A 20,904-nucleotide genomic window follows, 5' to 3' on the forward strand; every position below is an offset into this window, starting at 1 on the left:
AACTATAAAAATGTAAGTGAATTATTACACTTTTATGTTTATTCTTAGCAGAATCCAAATTGTGAAAAACAATTACAGAGCTGAGAATAAAAAAGTGGTGGAGTTCAGGATTTGATAAACATTGACATCAGCTTGTATTTAGAATATAAGCTGTTTAGGGGAAGGGAGTTTTGGCAGCTCTTGGAACCCAGGACAGTGGAGACATAATTGCGGATCAGGACCACTCATCAGTGCTCCAGTAAAATATGGAAGCACAGTTTACAATTCAACCAGATATATTATATAAATTAGGAATATAAACAAAATTAGAGAAACAGGAGTGCCAAAGTAGGAAGATTAACCATATTCACAGATACTGTGATGGTCTGGTGACATTCTTGATTCATTTAGTTGTTTTTTTTTTTAATGGACAGAAAGAAAAAAGAGAGTAATTAATGAAAGATTCAGAGAGGAACTGGAGAAAGAGAGCTGGGGGAAGAAATAAAAGAGCTCATGAGTTAGAATTAAATTAATCTTACCCATGTCTATTTCTATCCTAATGCTGCATTTCTGCATTGGAAGCACCAAATGTATCCAGAAATACATTATTATTTTCTTGGTTTAAATTGAGAACAAGCATGTTGTTAATGAGAGAAGGTAACTTTGGGGATTCTTTCTGTTTATAAGTACAGTGTGATAAATGAAATGCCCCTAAATTTCAGTGTTAATCTTTCTTAATTTATTTCAATATATCCAGTGATTAGAGTTTTCTCTTTTATTTTTATTATACTTATTTTACTTTTTAAATTTAGTACTTATTTTATTATACTTATTTTCTTTATTATGCTTATTTTACTTTTACCCTCTCCAAGATTTCATGAGATTTACTGAAAGATCTTGACTGAAGTCACAGTACTTGCCAAGATTTCATTTCCATTGGAAACAACAGTCATCCTAAGTAACATGTTGGATATTACTGTTGGATATATGGTTTGGATACTGATGGACTCAATTCATCATGTCTGTAACTCAGTGAGAACTGAAGACAAATACTTTATTTCTTTGTTTGAATTAATGGAAAGTAATAAAATTTGTTTAGTGTGTTTGTTCAGAACAATGAAGGACAAGTTCACTTCTAAAATCAACAATTCCACACCTTGAATAGTGTGTGGAATTTTGGGCACCACAATATGAGAAAGACATCAGGCTGTTAGAGAGTGTTCAATGCGGGGCCATGAAGATGGTGAAGGGCCTTGAGGGGAAGTCGTGTGAGGAGTGACTGAGGTCACTTGGTCTGTTCAGCCTGGAGAAGAGAAAACTGAGAGGAGACCTTGTGGCAATCTACAGCTTCCTCATCTGTGGTGACCAGTGACAGGACCTGAGGGAATGGTCTGAGGTTTTGTCAGGGGAGATTTAGGTTGGATGTTAGAAAAATGTTCTTTCCCCAGAGAGTGGTTGGGCACTGGAACAGCCTCTCCCGGGAAGTGGTCACAGCACCAAGCCCGAGAGAATTCAAGAAGTGTTTGGACAATGCTCTCAGGCACAGGATGTGACCCTTGGGGCTGGTCCTGTGCAGGGCCAGGAGTTGCATTTTGGTGATCCTTTTGGGTCCCTTCCAACTCAGAATATTGTGTGAGTCTGTGAGTACAGATGAAAGCAGTATATCTCTTCAGTGGTGTCTGTGTACCATTTCCATGTCAAAAGTAATTAGTAGATTGTAGTTTCTCATCTTCAGTCTAGTTTTGCTACTAACCTGATTCCATTGCTGTTAGCTCTCCCTTCTTTCTCTGTATAGATAGTTTCTCCACCAAGTACAGTAACTTTTCAGTAATACTTTCTGGGGAGTTCACAGATTAACATAGAGGCACAGGTTTTGCTTTTAGACCCAATGAAATGTTCTTGCATTGTTTACCAAATACTTTCTATTCTAAATGTTTACTTTTGTCAGACTGCTATGTGGAACTTACTTTGCTTATGTTCTAATATATTACCTTTTTTTTTTTTTTAATAACTTAAATTTTTTTTCAGCTGCATTTGCTATTGTTGTTGAAAAAGAAAAGAAACGAAATAGAGGAGGAGGAGGATTTTTATGATGAATGAGCATTTGTCTATTGATCTGTGTCTAATTTGCTTTAGGAATGTAGCATGACTATAATTTGCTACCTAACATGAATTCTCAGAAATACTCAGGATTTCCTCTGCATTTTCTGCTGGATGTTAGACTTCTGCATATTGGACCAATATGAAATATCTGAGACAGAAATAGAGAATTTCTCCCTTCTGTACCATCAATGCCTCAACAGTCTACTGCCTGCAGGTGATTCCTGTGCAAAGGAGACAGAAAACAAACTGTGGGAAACTAGAGGATTGAAGAAAGCTGAAAAAGAAGAGCATTGAAATTAGGACTAGCTATTTTTCAGTGAAAATGGAGGAAAGGACAACCTGGACAAGGATATTGGGACTATCAGTTTGGAAAGTGTTAGTGTTTGGAGAAAGACGTAAATGTTAACTTTGATGGGGCTATTTTGAGCCTGGTAAGACTGGCAGACTGAGATGTGTGGCAAAGGACATGAAAGTCTGTTCTTAGTCAGCTCAGGTGGCAGAAATCTCTGTGATGGGTTTAAATGGTGCAACCTGGGTGCAGGCCATGTGAGTATCAGTACAGGAGTTCCTACTTTCTTAGCTTTTGGGGAAATAAACTAGAAAATCACATACAAAATAGAGAAAATGTTACTGTGAATACACTGACATAAATTTGTAAGCTTAGGTAGGAAATGCCAAATTTTAGTTTGTCTTGGCATCCTCAGTTAAGACCATATGTGTGGTGATACAGTTCTAAATCACAATCAGATGTTTTAACGTATAATATTTTAATATTTTTAATAATCTACCTACTGTATTTACTGTATTGTCAATGTCCAGCTCTTGTTTTTTCATCCCGTGATTGTGTATCCAGGACTGACCTTCAGCTGTAAATCTGAAACATGATGTTCATTCAAGCTTCCAACAGATCCTGGCTCATCTTGGCACATCAAAAATGTCTTCCATAAACATCCTGCTTAGGCCCATAATTGTTCCTCTGACTCCTTACCAGAAGACTACTTTTTCTTAATTCTTATTATTGATTTTGTGTCATTTTATATGAACTAATTTGAAAGATTTGACCTAGACCTTTTCAATTTCTACACAGTGTGTAAATTTTCTGGAGAAATGTGTTTTCTTTTTATACTGCTTTCATGCAGGGTTTTTTGCTTCTAAAAGTAGAGCTCTTACCTGAGCAGTGACAAGCTGTGGTTTCCAGATCAAATGCACCTGCTTTTTATGTACTTACAATCATTTGTAGATTTAATTTGAAAATGATTATTCACTGCTTCATATCTTTCTTAGTAGTGTTGGCTCTGTTATGATGTAGAAAAGTAGTTGAGCTTCACAGAATATGTTTTTTGTGAAATAGCCTGCTCTGGTCATGGCCCTATTCATTCATTGTAGGAGTAGTTGTCTTACTGTATGCCAGCATCCGTTTGGTAGGGTCAATCTGACAGAGGCCATTGACCAGAAAACAGTAGAATTAAACTGCCCTGGTTGGCTTTGCACTGGAGAATGTTTGGTATATAAAGAATTTGTAAAGCTTGAAGTCTAAACTCTTACATGCCCAGAGGGAGTGTACTGCAGCACAGATTTAAGGAGACTTGCACATGTGGCACCTATGGAAGGAGGATAGCAGCAGGAGAGGAATGAGGATGATGTGGGAGCCACCACAAGGATAGACTGTGGGAGCACTGGAACAGCATTTTGCAGTTTTCACCGTGGTTGTCATCATCTTGGTAGTTTTGTGAATGCTGACCATTCTTCCCCTTCACCCTCTTCATCTCCTTGCCACAGAAGCCCCACACTGGTGCAGGCAGCGTGCTGCTGGTGTCCCTGTTGTGATGTGTCAGACCAGCTCTGCTTTGCATGGTGTCGTGGGATAGATACACTGTGTTTTCTGTGCAGGTGGTCTTATCAAAACTATCTCTGAAGGTTGTGTGGAGCTGTGGTAATGTCTGAGAATGGGCTGGTACAGCATAGCCATCAGCTATGGACAGACTAAGTAGGGAAGAGGAAGTGTGAACCTTGGGTTCGTTTGTTCTGACCGGGAGGAACTTAGCATAGTTTAGTGTATCCGGAGATTTGAGGCAGGATGGGAGGGCAGAGGCAGAGCAGACATTACAGTCTGACATCTTGAACTGCTGTCATACCACGTCCTGTACAAAGACACTGTGGCAGCAGTCCTCAGTAAATGAAATCTGGCTGTAGAATTTAAATAAAAAACATTTTTAACTGCACCATACAAATACAAGAGCATGTTATTGAAAGTATCCAACAGTGTCTTATTTTCACAAATGTGTTCAGCTTTAGATTTTGGAAGAAGAATGAATGTTCTGGGCTGCCAGCTTTTTCTTCTATTTGTTTCTTCCATAAATTTGAAATGATAGTGGGGACTTTGTGCAGCCAAACACCACTGGTGAATAGATGTTGGAAAAAAGAATGAGAAGCCACAGTGGTATGGAAGAAATCATGTGGCTACAGCTATCTGTAGGAAAAATAAACATCCTTTTTCCCACTTCCCCACAGAAATGTTTTTGTATCTGGAAAAAATATGGAGCTAAGGCAGATAAAGTACTGAAAGGAGTTAATGTCTATACACAAAATACATTGCCTTATGTGAACACATCATTTAACAAGTTATTTCACCTGAGAGGAAAAGTCTGTCATGATAGTTGAATTTGGGAATTAAAAAAAATCAGTGGAAGGGAATATAAAAATATGGTCAAAAAATAAGTTAAATTTCTTGTAATAATGTATCTGAAATTATCGACAAAAATATTTATGGCTGAGCTGAGGACTGCCCCTGGTTATGAAATATTTTGTTTTCTAGGTTTTGTATCTGCTCATTCTTTCTTTTAATGCATTATTTTGTTTGCCATTCACAATCATTATTATCTTAAAATATATTTAGTTTGTATTTTTCCAATTGAGTTTAGGAGTAGAGATGCAAAGAAACTTTTTCAAAATCACAAGCTGAGGCATGGAAGGCATGAGATTTAAGCTTACCATATGAAAGACTTATCCAGAAGATAAAGCTCTGCTTTAAAAATGTGCGTAGTTGTAGCTGTTGCCAGTTTCAGATTCAACAATAACAAGAATTTGTCTCTCCAAGGGGAGCATTTTTTCCAATAGCATAGCATTCTGAATGAATTTTAAATGAAAGACTAAGCAGAAGTCATTAATATACACTCAGAACAAAAGAACTTTACTAATTCAATTCTCACTCAATTTTTTTCTTGATTCCAAACACAGTCCATAATTCTGAACACATATTGCACTGGACTGCCCAGCAAAATGCAGATCAAATTCGCTGTGGCTGATATGTTTTGAACAAAATCTTATTTTTTATAAAAATACAAAATATTTTGTTTTCTATTTATTAAATGAAAGACCAGGACATCTAGGTGTCTAGAAACCAGGTGATGGGAAACTAAGAAACCATGTGGAAAAACACAGGAATGTCTGATTAAAACCAGGACGTACATTGTCTTTGATTTTTCTAATGAGTGTCATAGAAGAGATTTCTACATCTTTTTGAATCTTAAATACTGACAGACAATATTTGGCATAATTTGACTCAAACAATGTTTTTTCTTTCATAATGAGCAAAGGTGTGAAAACCTTTTGTCACCTTCTGTTTAGATTTGAGTCAAGACAAATAATGCATATTTCAGTATATACTAGGTTATAGAGAAAAAAATGTTTCATTCCAAATTATTTGTTCCCACTGATGGAGAATATATGAATAGATCTTTTCCATGCCCATGAGTAAATTAGTTTTTTTGGCAGAGTACAATCTGCAATTCAGAGTGCAATTAACTAAACTGTACTGTGGATAGCACATCTTGTAAAAGAAGGAAACATGGATTTCAGTACTAGACCAAAACTTGCTTAATGATCTGATATTCTATTTATACCAAATTGATTTTAAAGTTCTGCTGACTTTAGCCTGTTTCCCAAGCTCTTCCCAGCTCCGAACAAACCCATTTTTAACTCTGGAATACCTATTATGATTGCATTGATGATCAATACATACAAGCCATTATATATCTGAGTGAGTTGTGTCAGGGCTTGCATGAAAGAATGAAGAGATTTTTATTTTTCATAAATGAGATTATTTTGTAATGAATTAAAAATGAAAGCAGTAACTTCAATTCAGCATAATCTGTAAGAAGTCAGGTAATGTTAAACTGAGTTAAAAATATGTGCTAAACTGTAATTTTAGCAATATCTTTGCATTGTACGAGTAAATATTCATGCTTTCAACTAAAATACAGATCTTGAAAAAGAGAAAGCAACTAGGCTATTGTTTCTTCAAACATAATAATAATGCAGATGCCAATTATGCTGTTTTACATTGTTTGGGAATAGTTATTTAGTGAATGCCAAGACCCTGTAATATTTTCTACTATTTATGGATTCTGCCATTTTCGTACATGAGAATTGTGTATGGCAGAGAATTTCTCATGTATTTGCTGTTAAAGGCAATTCAGATTTGGTAGAACTAGACCCTTAGGGATTAGTTGTGTTGTCCTTATTGATAGAAAGATAATGACATCTACACTGGAAGAAAATTGTTGTTGTTGTTTTTTTATAGGGCATAGAGCATGTTTGTTTGTAAACACTCTTTTATTTTGTGTCTAGAATACAAGGAATGACTAGTGAATAAAAGTATATCATTATTCTGACTCTCCAGAAAAATAAATTGTAATTTAATGGACAGAAAATCCATGAGGAATGTCCATACTCCTACATTGTTTGAAAATCATTTTACACCAGATGTAACAATGGAAGTTCACCACTTTTCAAATGAAAGCAAAGTAGCAAAGACTGACAGATTTTTATGTAACAGAAGTGATTAAGTTGGACAATAAGCGAGTTTACCTAGATTTCTACATATGAACAAAATCTATCTGCCTGCCTAACTTCTATCTGTACGTCTATTAAGTTAAGCTGGAATAAAGATAACAATTTTGCAGTTAAAATGCAGATAGAAGCAGGAAGAAAACTCCAGTTGAAGTTGATGAAGTTTATATTTTGTTTGTCTCAAGATGAGACAGAGAATGTATCATTCAGGGTCATTATGCATGAGTACAGACCTAAAATCTTAGGTGTTTTCTCTGGTTTATGTATATATGTTTTCATGTTTAAGGAGTTTTAAAAACTTTCTAAGATTAAGGAGTTCCATCCTTGAAGTGACTCTAAGCTTCTTAAAAGTTGATTCCCAGAAGTTGGAGTGTCACTTCTCTAGACTTGGTCTGAACAAAATGGTAATTATTTATTCTCTGTTTTAAGATCTTTAACAGTTTCATGTCTGGCAATTTATTGTCCTTTTTGAAAGTGACTAACAACAATAGAAAAATTTATTTTCAAAAATAAAAACGTGTATTTTGAAAAAAATTTATCAGAGTTCATGAACATTTAGCATACACTTTTCATGTTTTAATCTCATCAGTAGACTTTAAATGCTGCTAGTTGGATATATCATATCTCCCTCTGCCTCGATGTCATGATGATATTACCAAATAATGTTGAGAAAATCTGCTCTGTCTGGCCCACCAGTCCATCATTGTAAAAGTTCTCATATTGGACTGATGGCTATTTTGCGGAAGTTGTACCCTGGTATAGACAAGATCTGAGTATTTATAGGCCAGAGAAGGATCTCCTGTGGTTATTACACACTGTGGGCTGGCTGTTTCTGTTCTGTCTGCTGCTCCAGAAGCTGTTTGTATGTTTAATGATGGTGAAACAGTGAGATTAAACTCATTATTAGCTTATAACCAACGTGAGATTGGCATGGTTTGTGCCCAGATACGCTTTTTTTTTTACCTCAGCTTGATTTTTAGCTGTAGAAATTTCTGACATCTTAAAAAATCCCTGTGGGTAGCATTAGTCAAGTACTGTGCACTGCTGGATGTTAATATCCTAGGATTTAAATATAAGCTTGCAGAAGCTGAGTCTGACATATTTTGAATGTCTACATAGACCATATTATAGCTGCATCTTCATCTTGCGAAGAGATGGTTTAAAATGTCTGAAAGTGAGTGAAATGTGTAGTTACTTCTAGGGATGTAGAATAGCGTCCATGTATGTAAGATTAGGCACTTCCCGCCCCCGGGGTTTGCAGTTTTGTATTACAGATTATCATTATTGCATACACTTTTCTGATGAGATTGAGAAATTTCTTCAGCTGTAGTGTAAAGCTGCCAAAATACATTTACCATGCACCTTAAGGCAAATATAATTCTTCCAGAGGCAGCCTCAGGCTTTGGAGGTTTTTGTGCTGAAAGCAGGCTTAGACTTCCCATGAGATCCTCAAAGAGATAAAAAGACTAAAAGCTCTTCAAAGCTAGGCCTTAGGCCCTGACATAATTTAATTCTCTGGTGATGGTTTTTGTATGTAAAAAAAGAATAAATATTTACAAAAATGCAATTTAAAGAGAAACGTACCCAACTAGACTTGAAAATATCTTTTTAATATCACCTATTCTTTTGAATTCAACATAAAACCATCTTTGTATAACTTTAATTTAGACATCAGATGACCAGGAAAGGACATGGTATTTTCTCTCTCTTTCTATATGCAAAATTTCAGCAAGGTAATCTTGCTTTTTTCATGCTGACTAGTTACTGCTGAAAACTGAACAGACATTTAAATTAATTTGCATAACAAGTAACTACACTGTTATTCTAACTCTATTCTGCACATTAACCCAACTGCTTACTAGTTGTAATTTAGTTTAAGGTCCTGAATTAAAGAACTGCTCTATGTTCTGATCTCCTCCCACTTTTTCCTTTCTTATTTTTTAGGCTATATTAACACTAAAAATTATTTAACAGATAGCAAGATGTTCTAGAAGTATCCCCCAGTCTTCAACACTGTGAGCAGAGTATTATAAGTTAAGAGTTAATTTATGCTGGAAATGACTTAAGAGAAATACCACTGAAAAAGAGCCAGGAAAAATCCTGTTGAGAAGCTCTATGGTATCAGCATTAAAATTATAGGGCTGGGAGTCAAGAAACCTTGATTGATTGCAGGCTTCCTTTCTTACTGTGGAGATGCTGCTTTGCTTCATGGCTCCCTGTTCCCCAGCTTGTAAAACAGAATGATGGAATCATCATATATCTTCAGGTATATAACAAGGAGCAGCCCACTCCAGTAGCTATTTATCCTCTTCACAAAATTCCAGATGTTCAAAGGAGACTTAAGACAGTTTGTTCCCCAAATCAAATCTGCTGCCCCTCTCAAATCTCTGTTCTTACCATGATTGTCAATTGGCCAAGAATCAGCAGCATGATCAGGAGCAGGTTTTTTGGTCAGGCTTACTTATCCATGGCTGTTCTTACTTAAGCCTGACTCCAGCCTAGTCCTCAAATGCCTGAGGATAGGGAGAGAACTTGGCTTACTTTGTGTCTGTATATTCAATCAAAAGCTTTATCCCTCTATTTATAAAATTCTTTAAATCTTATCCACAGGAAGCTGTATGAGTTAAAAGTATTTATTGCTCTTTAATGTTGTAAACAGCAACAAGCGATCAAATCCAAAGATGGTATTTCTGGATAATTTGTAGTGTACAAAACATTGCTATATAATTTCTTTTCCTTTCTCCTCTCAGGAGGTGCTTACTGTGGGGTTTCACATAGTGCAAGTATTAGCCTTCCTTGATTTGAAGAATTGTGTTTCATCAGCAAAAACACATCAGCATGTGTTTTTAAATGGTAACTTAGACATACTGCGTTATATGAAGAGCATCTTGGGGTTATATTTTCATTATTTATTTATAGGAACTATTTTTCCTACAGTAAAATATGAGAACTGACATATTAATAAGTATTATGAATGTTCTTAATAGATTGAGAACTACATTCACACAGAAGTACCTGTGTGAAGGTAACTCCCAAGTTTAAATTCCACGATTGTCATTGGAATTGCTTGGTTCAAGAGTAACCAGGTCACAATAGTGACTAAAAAGTAGCTGAAGTGAAGAAAGAAATTCTCATTTTATGTCCACTACTAGTTTGAAGAAAACAATTCAGACTAGAAGTAAGATAATGCTCTAATGTAATTAGGTAACTGATAAAACATAATTGCTTTATGTAATTTTTCTTTTTGTTTGTGAATGATGGAGCAAAATTAAGCCAATTTAAAAATAAGACATTCTTCTGCTAAAATCTTCACTGTTTATTTGGAAAGTGCTAGATCAGCTTTTATTTGATTAATGCAAAAGAGATTTCCCTGGGGGTGAAAAAATTTTAACCTGAAATTTTGCAGCTAAACTATGTACCATGACTGAAATAAAACGTAAGTTTGATGTAACTTTTTTTAAAATACTAAAAAAGGAGATAATGAATAATTTTAATCTGGTTCAGATATTTAATTAAATTCTTTAAAATGATGATCTGCATTTATTTGAATATAAAAATATGTTACTAAATGCAAGTTGACATTTCTAAATTAGGTACTTGCCACTTCATCAGTGATATGAGCAGAAAAGTATTTTTCAGGGAATGATGGAAGATGTTTTTATCAACTTGTCACTGTTGTCATGGAAACTTGTGTATATCATTGTTAAACAGACTGTACATAAGGATCTAACAGTCCTGAGACTTACTAGTGCCAGCTATTGTATTTTTAGTGTATTTTCTTCAACATTGCAGTCAATGCTTAGGAACTTTAAGTTGCTCTCCTCAATTACAGCCATGAACATAATCACAGGATTAGGCTATCCAGAGACCCCATAGTACACCGTTCTCTGTTAAAAGGTTCTTTTCAATACAGGGCTATTATCAGTTTTGTTTCCTAATCCATTGAACCTATTATAAGCACTTAAAATTAGTATTTATTCTATTCAAGTAGACTATTTTGACAGCAGCTTCTTTGGGAAGAATGAGCTATCCATCAGTCTTTATAAACTCTCTATCTTGAAAACTATGGATATTTTCTGAATGTGGATTTTATATATTATGTGCTTTGGTTTTGAATACAGTGCTAAATTCATAGTACAGCTCTTCTGTATCATTGTCTTAACCTATCATACATACAACAGTAGGCTGAAAGAGAAGCTTGACTGTGACAATCCAGATTTAAGTGCTCCTGGACACAAAGTATGTGTAATTGTTTTCTTGTAAAATCTTATGATTGGCATAATTCACAAAGTAGAAAAAAAAGGTAAATAAGTTTTTTTCCTCCAAATGAGATTTAGGAATCAGTAATTTTAAGCACAATGAAAGTGTTGTATGTTTTGCATAAGTAAAGGTTTATTTTTGTCTTTTAGTGTCTGGAGCTAGTTCAAAATACAGCTTTTGCATCAGTTATTGATGACTTGAAATTTTCTTTCTGAAAACCTAAAGTTTCTTAAATGCATTTTTCATCATTGAACAAGTGACTTACATTGCCTCAAAGTATTCATTGCATTTCTTTTCTCATCCTGGACTGTTTGGTTTCATCTTTTGGGGAGTTTTCTGAAGACTCTTCTGAAATTTTACGGCTATTATTTTAAATAACTGTCAATGAAGAACGTAGCTTTTGTGCTAGAGTTAGCTATCTGTAGCAATTTAATGCAAATTTAACTTATCTGAGAATCACAGTAATATGAAGTATTCTAGAATAGTAAAGTTTTAAAGGTTTTTTTTAATATGTATGTTACTTAGGATGTTGGGCATTGTTCTACTCAGAGAGTTACAGTATCAGAACTACTAAAATACAAATACAGAAATATGAAGAAGAAAAAAACCTCAAATACAAGTAAAATAACCATGATCACTTTAGTTTCTAGAAAAATGCATTCATTAAATGAGGGTTGTAAGTTGAAAATTAAATTTATAGGAAATGTGCAATTTTCTCTTCCTGCTCCAGGAGATTCTGTCAGTTCAGGCAGTTGAATTCAATGTAATGCCACAAGAAAAATTCCTGGCAAGAAAACATCCCCAATCTATGTGGCTAAGAACTAAGAATCTGTATTTAAGATAAATGAATATTTTCTATTATTTCAGTTTACAGTAAGATGTAGATGAATGTGTAGTCATAGGAGGAGATATACTTACCTTTTTAGGATTTATTAATGCAAAATGGAACTTGTTTATTACTGTCTTCATACCTTTCACCTACAATCATCAATGATTTTAGCTGGGATGTATAGAAAAATAAAATTTCCAAACTTTATGTATTCCTGTCTCTTTCTTTCAAAGGATTTAGTTTTGAATAAAATGAAAATTTTGTGAACAGAGAATTTGATTTTTTATCCAGACTTTCCTACATTAAGAGAAAAGCTGTAACTCCCTCTTCTGCTGAATGTGATTTTGCTTCTATGGATACCTCACACAGTAACCCAGTCAGATGATAATTTTTGTTTTCTAGCCATCTTCTGTAGAACAGCCTCAGGAAATCTGAGCCACAAATTGCAGAGCAGAGGGAAAGCTTGGATGGGTATTGCATCCCACTGGCTACGGGGCACCAGCTGTGGGGCTTGGCCATTCAGCACATGGGAGCATTGGGGCTCCATATTTTGTAGGAAAAGATATCCTGACTAATCATTGTTGTAATGTACTAGTAAGAGTTGGGAGTGCTGAAGAGCTCATCTGCTATGCCCCACATATGCCCCGGGGGACTGCTGCACCTAGTGAACACTTGAGTCAGGGGACATGGGCTTTGTGACAAGAAAGGGAAATGCCACAGCAGTGAGGTGGAGTGGGTTAAACAGTTGCAGTGCAGTCAAATGTGGCATCTCAGCTTCTGATCCATCAGCTTGCAAAAGGAGCTGTAGGAGGGATAGATTTTCAAGCTTCTGAAAATCTTAAACTGAAAATATTGGTAGGGTAGAAATATCAGATTTCTTCATTGTTGAGGATTTAATTTCTTGACAAATTAAAACTAGAAAAAAATATATAGAACTGTGTATCCCACCCCGAAAATGCTGCTTCGAGACTTAAAAAGTATTGTGTAAACATAGTAGGTAATTACAAATATTAGTAGAAAAATGAAGTGGAGGTTTTGGGGTTATTTTAATGGCTTGTTTTAGTTTATTTAGATGTATTGTTCCTCATCACAGGTTAGGCTACACCTCTGTGGCACAATCTTGTGCCCTGACAAATATTCTCCCTTCCAGATGAGTTCATTTCTCAGGATAATGAGTTGTGTGGGAAAGAGTTTATTAACTCGGGTTACAAGGCTTCTGGTATCTAGATTAGATTGGGTACTATTATGTGAAACTAGTTGTGTACCATGCAGACATCTGACATGCTCTGACATCAAAATCCAGTTAGGCTAGGCAGAGTCTGAGAATGTGAATTTACAAAAAATGTCTATGTTTCTGTATCTATTAGGCATTGAAAATTCATTAGCTTTTCTGGGATTCAGAAGTCAGAATTCTAGGATCTCATTTGTATTTGTCCTTAAAAATATCATTGCCACTCTCTGCTTTACCAAAACATTAAATAAAAGAACTTTTGTTGAATGAAAATCTTAGCTTAGAGCCATGTGGTATTTGCAGGTTTTGAAGTGCTGACGATGAGTCCAGTGTTAATGATCTGACAAATACAAACTCATGGGTAAATTTTTTCTGCAAATAGAGTCATCTCTTGAATTTCTCTAGTTAATGTGAATTGGTATTTCATGTTCAAGGAGGTTAAAACAGGCAGACTGGCATTCCTTGCATTTTTCTGTTTGTGATTGTGGTGCTGATAGCCTAACTATGAACTTCTTTATGCAGGGCTGCTAGGGACTGCCAGTCTGAGTATTTCTAGAAATGAGAAGTGATTGAGTCTCAGCACTTAAAAATGCCTTGTGTGCTTTTTGAAAAGACACCACCATCTGTGTTGTGTTGAATTAATTGTAGTTATTTCAGTGATGTCTCTGTGTGTTCAGTAAGAACAGAAAATAACATTTTAATTTCAGGGATGTCTGTGGGTTGATTTTTAACTAATTAGAAACGGGATGGCTAAAGCACTACCTTTACCTCTGTTTTTGTTTTCAGTCCAGAATTGAAAGGAGTATGTTCATAATGTATATACATCTCATTATAGTGCTGTGCAGATTTCCAGCTGAAATACTTTGGTCCTTAATTTATGTTCAAGTACTCCATGAGGAACTCTGCATTAAATTAGTTTGAAATTGTGAGGTTTCTGGTATCTTCACCAGGACAAACACGGGTTCTGCTGTTCTGTGAAGAGGTAGGCTAGTTCTTTCAGCCCAGCAGTACATATAGATATTGCGTATATCAGAAAGCTTTTAGGGATTATGCCAGAGGTATTGTTTCTTCAGGGACGAAACTGAGAATCACTGCTGAGTTGTTGTGTGTATCAGGGCCAAAAGGAGATGAAGCCTTTTAACTTTCTGGGCTAAAAATTTCCAAATGTATTCCTTGAAAGACTAATAAAGGGACGAGGAGATGGGGCTCTGGCCACATGTGGACTCAGCTGTGTGTGATCAAAGTGGGAAATCTGCCCAGCTGTGCACCTGAACTATTCACACTCTGGGCCAACTCACACTCAGAGCGATTTGGGCTTATTTACGCCCCATGTTTCTTCCTCTTCTGCCTCCTCAGCAGATACGTTTGTGTCAAGTACTTGAGTAATGTTCTGTGACAAAAAATAGTACACTGGCACCCAGAATGATGTTTCTTAGTGTTGGGAGACCGAAATGTCTCCTTTCATAGCATGAGCAAAAGTTGTGTATTGCAGGTGCAGTGCTTCTGTAAACAGTATAGGCTAAATTTGTGCCTGACCTAAGATGTGAAATGTCCTTGCAGGTGTGTGGAAGTAAAAATATAAACCTATTCAGCATTTTCTTACAATATTTCAATATTGTGTTGGGAGCTTCCCTGAAGAGCCCATTTGTAGACATTTTAAGATATCTATAAAGCAGTAAGAAATTCTAATTTTTCCATGCCCTGTGTACACATAAATATTATGGATACACAGCTTAGTACTCCAGTACGTTTTCAGAAAATTCTGTAAAATTGGATTTGCTTAATCTGTAGTGTTTCATGTCAGAACAAAAGATTATGGATTATTCCATTATATATAGTGGAAAATGATTCAGAAGCGTCAGTTTGAAGGTTTTGGTAAAATTGCAGATTTTGTAGGTGAAAAGTAAGTTTAGTACAACATAGTTCATGATTGTTTTTGGGGATGCAAAAGCTCATCATTTTAACTAGGTCTTTATTCAGATTAGATTTGGGATTTTAATAGTAATTTTAAAAGTATTGGAATTGCACATATACATTTGCAATGCCAAACATTTCTGCTGACTCTAGTTTATTTACTGTCTCCTACAGAAGCAGCTAAAACTTCTCTCCCTTGCCTGCAAGTGCTCAAGGCCCTTGAACAAGGCCAGGTTGGATGGGCCCTGGACAGTCTGATCTAGTGGGTGGCCCCTTTGCCCATGGCAGGGGGATTGAAGCTGGATTATCTTTAAAGTCCCTTCCCACCCAAGCCTCTCTGTGATTCTTCTTGACTTGTAGGCTGCTAATAGAATTATAGTGCCCTTCTAAACCATGCAACTTTAACATGGTCCTCAAAAATTCTTTCCTGAGTTCTATCTGGATATATTAAATTTTCAGGCTAGCTTTATTGCACAGTGAATGTGTTCTGATGGTATTCAGTGTTTTGAAGAATTGAAAAAAAGTGAGACAGGTTTCTGTGTCATATAGTATCTTGCTGCATCTGTTATGTGAAAAGTGGAATTTTGAATACTTGTATATAGTTAGTTGATTATGTGATTTTTCTCTTACTCCCTTTCTGCATAGCATTATATTTTTCTTTAATATGATTAGTTATAGCAGCTGTCTTGAAATCCTTGAATTATGGAAGTTACATGAGGCACAGGGTATTTGAATGCTTAGTTATGCCTGACCCAGATCATGGAATAATGAGAAAAAAGGAATTTTATCAAAACTGTTACAGATAGTAGAATGAAATAGAATGGAATGGAGTAGAATAGTTCAGTTGGAAGGGACTTACAGTGATTGTGTAGTCCAACTGCCTGATCACTTTATGACTGACCAAAAATCATCTTGCAGATTTTGATTATGCCGAAGCCACTGCAGGAAAACCAGAATTAATATATGTTTTGGTCTGTCCAGCTGCTGAAAACCCACCAGATGTAATGTTAAAAACTCAAACACCTCCCTTTTGCCCCAAAACGTGAACAGCTTTGGTGTTGTAATTTTGACCATATTTGCTCACCAGTGCAAAACATCGGAAAAGATTTCCGTATGTTCAGCAAGCTTTGCGTATTCTAATAACTTTTCTATATGCTCTTAAATATTTTTCAGTCTTTTTTGAGTCTCCACTCAAAAAAAAATTGTAGGAAGGAAAAGGAAATTAACTGCAATGAAAGAATGTAGTATTTGCAATATAATCACAAAAATCCCAAAGTGAAGCCTTAGTGCTGTATTTCTGTCTGATACTTTTGTAGATGGTCTGTCTCCTTACTGTGTGGTCCTTAAGATCATGCATGAGTCTGTTGTTTAGGAATTTATTTGCTGTAGCTATAATCTTCAAAAAAGACCTGTTACAAGACTAAACAATTTGTTTCCACCAGGATGAAGCATCCCGAACTCCAGAAGCAGTCAGCATAGATCACAGGTAATTCTCACCTATGCAAACTAGACTTCCAAGTTTGGAACTTCAGCAATGCTGAAGGTTCAAACCTGAACTTATGCAGCTTATATTTGAGAGTAGAATGGGAAGTCTTGAAGCTTTCTGGACTATTAATGTATAAAGGGTTCTCTCTCTTGGTTTAGGCTGAAAGCAGTTCCTGCCTTTCTTCTCAATACTTAATTTTTCAAATTTTTGGACCTTAACTAAATCAAATGCTGCATTTTTTCTCATCTTTGAAACATTTCTTTTTCTAAGGAAATCTGTGTTTTTAAATAAACTCTAAGGACATTGTGTTTGGGCACACGTACTTAAAATTCTTTAAGGAGCTGTTTTTAAGGGCACGCATTCCTTGTATCTTTGCCTGATTGCAAAGCTGTGTAGTGGCGACTGGCTTTGCTAGATGAAGTTCAAAATCATGACCTCTACAAAATGAGAAATATACAAGCTACAGTTTAGAAAGAAAAATGATATTAAAATGCTGATTTCTCCAATTGTAATACCTTCTTGTAATACCTTCTTGTTTCTTTTACAGAAGTAAACATTGACACTGCACTCATGAACACAAGGATATCTTTCAGTTTCATTGCAACTGGAGTCAGTGACTTCGTACTGAAAAAGGTTGGTTTTTAGACTACAGACACTGCCAGTTTGTAACAGTGAAGGAACATACATGTTTGTGTGAATACATAGCCATGTATACTTGTAATACAGATTTGTCTCTATCTATGTATGCACAGGTTTAGCCGGCAGCTGACATGGTTATGGAAAGCATTTAAGGAATTCTGTAAGCTTTGTGGAAAAGAAGTAATTCTGTAAAAATATACTAGCAATTACATCTACTGGAAAATGAGAATAGTGTGCTTTTTTAAACAAGAGGAATTATTATTGGGACAATAAAATAAAGTTTTGTGATAGCTGATTTTAGAGTCACTGGTGCCTTGAATCTTACAATTGGGCAGTTTTCCAGTAAAGTTCGAGTCAATATTCCCCTTTTAATCCTGCTAATTTTAATAAATTACTTATGTCACAAATTAACTGCATCACAGTATTTTAATTGTGTTCATAGTAATTTTAAAAACAGTTGCTGGGATAGGTCATTTAATTATATTTTATCAGTAAGAAAGCATTAGCTCTGCTGTGAGTGATAGCCAGCAAGGCCATCTGCAATGCCTTTCAGTTCACTCACTCTGAATTGTTCAGATAAAGACTGTCAAGTGCTGCCTAAATAAGGAAGGAGCTGTGATAGGGTTAAGTGCAGTGGAGGACACAAATGGAGCATTGATTCCAGGCGTGCTGGAGGGTCTGAGCTGTTTCCTGCAGCTCTGAACCTTTTTAGAGTTTTCATTGTTTCCCACAAAGTAGTAAAATGCGAGTGTCTGCCACTCAGGATCTCAGGGAAGATGAAAATGAGGATTGGGAAGAAGAGGAAAAGGTGAGTCAAACCCCAATAGTTTACGAAAGTAGTTATTTTCTTCTATTTTTACTCTTTAGGACAATAAACCTGTAATGATTACCTTTATCTTTCAGACCTTCCTCAAGCCTGTTATTGAGGACAGAAATATGGAACTGGCCCGAAAATGCAGTGAATTAATAAGTGATGTAAGTTATGGTGAATATTTGCATCCTCATACTTGCATTTCTTTTTTCAAATGCATTTATATTTATGATGCTTATTTTCTCAAATATGTACAATGTAGCATGTGTCCATCCAAGGCACAAATAATAAAAGCACACAAAATAGTAGAAAAGCACAGATTATTCTGGTATTGTAAATTATTTACCACAGAAAAATGAGCTTTTCAGAGCACTTGGATGGTACAAAGCATAGGCCCTAAAACGAGTGTTACAAAATGTGGATCTCAGGCAGAATGTCTGCCACGGCAAGACCTCGTCTGCTTCCATCAGGAAAATGTGGTATTACGTCTGGTTGTAGCCTAATACTATACAGTTTAATTGGTTTGAACAAAACTGGGTTCCAGTAGACATAGCTGTAAGGAGGGAATTTAAAAATAAAAGATAAATTGTAAATGTTATCTTTTGTTCTGACATATTTTCTGTTTGTTTTGACATGATAGATGTCCAAAACTGCTCAGCATATTGTTATTGACCATGCTTACAGGACAAATCCATTGAAATGCTAGAATATCTTTTAGAAATATTCAGCTAGCTAATTCTTGATTTAGTTGCTATAGATTTTTAAAACTGTGGATCAGTTATATAAATGTTATATAAACCTCATAGATCAGGTCCAAGACATTTTAAACTGGAACAGATCTGATTGCTTCAATGTAACAGGATCACATTAACCTTGATGGAAATTTATTTTCGTTTCTCTCTGGGACAGTGTGTCTGAAAAGTAACTTAGTCCCCTCATGGGTGCATGGGTGTAAAGAGTGATATTTCTCCTGTGAGAAAGCTGGCTGGCAGGAGAGGAGACCTTTCTGAGGAGAGAACAAATGTTCTAAAGAAACCAAAAAATGGTGTCTGGCTCATGTCATGTAAGCTGATATTTAGGTGCAGGTTGTTGATTTAATGGGAATAGAACATAGAGAATCTACATTTTAGGTATAAATTTTTAACGGTTGTGTATCAGAAAAGAATAGTTAACTCAGAAGTATCTGGTATGTGTAAAATTTTACAGTGCTGTCTTGAAAGTGTGACTTGACAAGGTCGAAGTTTCCTCTTTCCTCTTCTCCATACACTGCCTACTTCAATTTTCACAGAAAGAGTGCTGAAAATTGGATAGATCCTTAAGAGAAGCTACCAAGATGGCTCCTTTGTAAACTCAACCTGCTTTAGGAAGTAGTAGAGATTAATAATTAATGTTTTTCCTGATATATATATATATATATATATATATATATATATATATGCTTTTTTTTTGGGAAAAAAGGCATATATATATATACATATATATATATATATATATATATATGCTTTTTTTTGGGGAAAAAAGGCATATGGAGCATTAAGTGCCTGTCAACTCATGTAAAGGCAATAATCAAAATGGACCTGAAGCACTTATATGACCCAATATACATTTATTACATCCATGCAGCTTCTTTGTACACATGGTCACTGTTCTTAAAGGCAAAAACTTGAAAAATGCTGAAGGATGCCTTTATTTAACTGAAAAGGAATTATTATTCTGCTGTGTACCCATTAGGAGTAATGCTGGCTGTAGCTCTTAATTAATGGATAAATGGATTGGCTGTATTTTCTTGGCTTTTCTGCAGGGACTTGAGAGCTAAGGTGAATAGCTAAGTTAGGCCAGGCTTCTACAGCTTATAATGGTTCAGGAATGTGGGCTTTTGCTGAAAACTTGTGATGCATTTAGCCTGCAAGTGTGTTAGATTTTCCTTCAGATATGTCAGCCATAATGGCAAAGTGTTATTAATGCTTTCAAAGCAAGAACAATATATAATAGTCCAGACCAATCTAATTTCAAGAAAGAGGCTCTGTGTTTAAAAATATCCATCTTTGGGGCTTTATTCAGCCTCTGATGAAATCAGTAGGTTTTTCTTCATTGGCTTGAATGGAATATGCATAGAATATGAATTTTGTTTCCCAGAATTTTTTTGCCACAATGGAATTTCTTATGACTGGTGAAGTCCTTTGTGCCTGGGTATAAATTCCTCACTCTGAACATGTCATTGTAGAGACCAATAAATTGCAAGGAGTTTGCATTCTTACCTTCAATTTTTGAGTTGCTGACATTCATAACTTTTAGTATATTCCTTATTCTTGTTTGCATGAGCCTTTGCACATTTGTGTGGATTTATAATTGGTGTACATTTGTACTTTTTTTTGTGCAGTGGTTTTATGGCACTTGCAGTTGGCCCCTCTTATGACCTTGGGGGAGCAGCCTGTGTCCTTGCTTACCATGAGACTGGGTGATTGTCCTTTTCTGATGGTGGAGCTGTCAGCACAACTCTTCCATCAGAATGCAGAGCCAGGAGTGCACATGCCTGAGATACTGGAGTTGTATTATACTTGCTCTGCGTTCCTTGCTGGCTGACTTTAATTTGGCAGTATGGTTTTGAAAAAGTGTTACACTGGCAGCCCTTGGTGAATCTGTAATTGCCAGCCTTGAGCTGTACATAGGGGAAGTTGTGAAGTGTTTATGTGAGAAAATCCCCAATTTCATTTGAGGCTGGCAGATGTTTGTTCTGTGGCTGTGATACCCCCTGGATTGTTTCTCTCAACAGTCATTCCATTTAATCTCCCTCTATTATG

At 35.7% G+C, this 20,904-nt stretch overlaps 1 protein-coding gene across 9 annotated transcripts in view; it reads left to right on the plus strand.

Annotated features, from left to right (window-relative positions):
• Positions 1-20,904, plus strand: part of NEBL (nebulette) — a 251,730-nt gene that overhangs the window by 141,032 nt on the left and 89,794 nt on the right. For 5 of the 9 annotated variants that reach the window (XM_083861077.1, XM_083861071.1, XM_083861073.1 and 2 more), the window contains 4 exons: positions 16,610-16,653; positions 17,201-17,286; positions 18,056-18,100; positions 18,196-18,267. The exons of 2 other annotated variants lie outside the window; for them this stretch is intronic. In XM_083861077.1, the coding sequence (XP_083717203.1) occupies positions 17,224-17,286; positions 18,056-18,100; positions 18,196-18,267 (180 nt within the window). In that variant the 5' untranslated portion in view covers positions 16,610-16,653; positions 17,201-17,223. Of the gene's footprint in view, positions 1-16,609; positions 16,654-17,200; positions 17,287-18,055; positions 18,101-18,195; positions 18,268-19,053; positions 19,167-20,904 lie in introns of those variants that run through there. 2 more of the 9 variants (XM_083861074.1, XM_083861076.1) reach the window with 2 other exon arrangements.

This window comes from Zosterops lateralis, assembly GCF_965231275.1.
Source record: "Zosterops lateralis genome assembly, chromosome: 1".
Classification (NCBI taxonomy): domain Eukaryota; kingdom Metazoa; phylum Chordata; class Aves; order Passeriformes; family Zosteropidae; genus Zosterops; species Zosterops lateralis.